We start from the raw sequence: 1454 nt of genomic DNA, 5'->3' as shown, positions 1-1454 counted from the left end.
TTAAAAAATAACAAATAATAAAAAAAATTACTTGTAAATGTTTGATAAATGAATAAATAAATAATAATTAAAAAATAAAAAATAAAAAAAACGTTCCATTGTTCACCGTTTGACATTTGTGGGTTTTTTTTATTATTATAAGCTGTTCATCTCAAAGTCAATAAAGAATTGCAATGGATTGAATTAAACCAAATCGATCATTAACGTATCGAGCAGACGACAGCCAAACAAAATTTGAATATAAGCGTTAGACAAGGTTGTGTCTTAACAGCGTGCCTTTTCTCTCTCTCTCTCTGCTCAATACCAGAGACGGCAAAGCCACTCTAGTCTAGATCTGTTGTGTGTTTGTGTGCGTGTCTACCTGGGCTGTAGCTGTGACGCGCACTACACAGTGGGATACCGCCGGGCCGGTCTGACCTGCATAACAGTAAACTTATTAAACAGGCCAGTCCTGCGATATGGATATTAGTACTAGTATGTGAACCGCGACTCGCTCTGGCGGTCTCTTTTCGTTTCTCCCTCTCTCTCACACTCACACACTCAACTCTGTATTAGGCCTATACTCGTTCCAGTTTCAGAGTTTTATGCATGACTGTTCTGTTGTTGTCCCGACATCGTTCACGCCGGGAGTAAATACCTCGACCGAACCCGCTACCTGCCACTGACAACGAGTATTCTGTTGATGTCGGAAATAGGCGCAAGGCATCTAAGGGAGTGTTTTGGAAGCTTCATGTCGTAAAAGTCGTAGGAGTTTTACGGTGTCATCATCGGCCTAAAGCTGGGATGCGCTAAGAAGCAACGTCAGTTAGTTTACCAAGAGTTCTGGTCCGCGCAGGACGGATAGTTCGGCTGTGTTGTTGAAATTGTTTTGTGTGTTTTGTTTCTTTCTGTTTGCGAGGTTGGATGTACTAGTACCTATGTTGTGATATTATTATTATATTATTATTATTATATATCGGGAGTGACGGTTCTCGAAGCTGTATGAAAATGGGTTGGAAAATGACGTTGAATATTTCTGTTGTTCTTCTGTTAATATTTATCTCGTGCACCGAGTCGATAACTTTTCTCGGCAGATCCACGACGTATTCTAGGTTCCCGAAATGGAACGCCTGCGTCAACTCGTCCCTCAGTTTCGACTTCAAGACGACGTCGTCGACAGAGCAACTTCTCATGTACACCGACGACAACGGCCGGTACGACTTCTTCCAGCTGGCCCTGGTGTCAGGCCAGGTCCGGCTTTGGATGAACTTGGCGGACGAACAGGACGGGGTTGTGGAACTTCTCGTGGGGAAGGCCCTAAACGACGGAGCGTGGCACCACGTCAAAGTGCGGCGGAATCGGATGAACACCACCCTGTTCGTGGACACCTACCAGAGCAGCATGATGTCGTTCGGGCAGGATTTTCTCTTCGGAGACCCCAATCAATCAACTAAAACAAACACGTCCTACTTCGG

The 1454-nt window shown here is 44.3% G+C and overlaps 1 protein-coding gene across 1 annotated transcript in view; it reads left to right on the top strand.

The window, feature by feature from the left end:
* Positions 1–406: 406 nt before the first annotated feature.
* The window catches only part of LOC121387591 (contactin-associated protein like 5-1-like), a 27346-nt gene continuing 26298 nt past the window's right edge, over positions 407–1454 (top strand). The window contains exon 1 of the mRNA XM_041518751.1: positions 407–1442. Within this exon, the coding sequence (XP_041374685.1) occupies positions 982–1442 (461 nt within the window). The 5' untranslated portion in view covers positions 407–981. The remainder of the gene's footprint in view (positions 1443–1454) is intronic.

This window comes from Gigantopelta aegis, chromosome 13 (genome assembly GCF_016097555.1).
Source record: "Gigantopelta aegis isolate Gae_Host chromosome 13, Gae_host_genome, whole genome shotgun sequence".
Lineage (NCBI taxonomy): Eukaryota > Metazoa > Mollusca > Gastropoda > Neomphalida > Peltospiridae > Gigantopelta > Gigantopelta aegis.
Note: the sequence above shows the minus strand (reverse complement) of the source record. Positions and strands in the feature narration are given on the sequence as shown.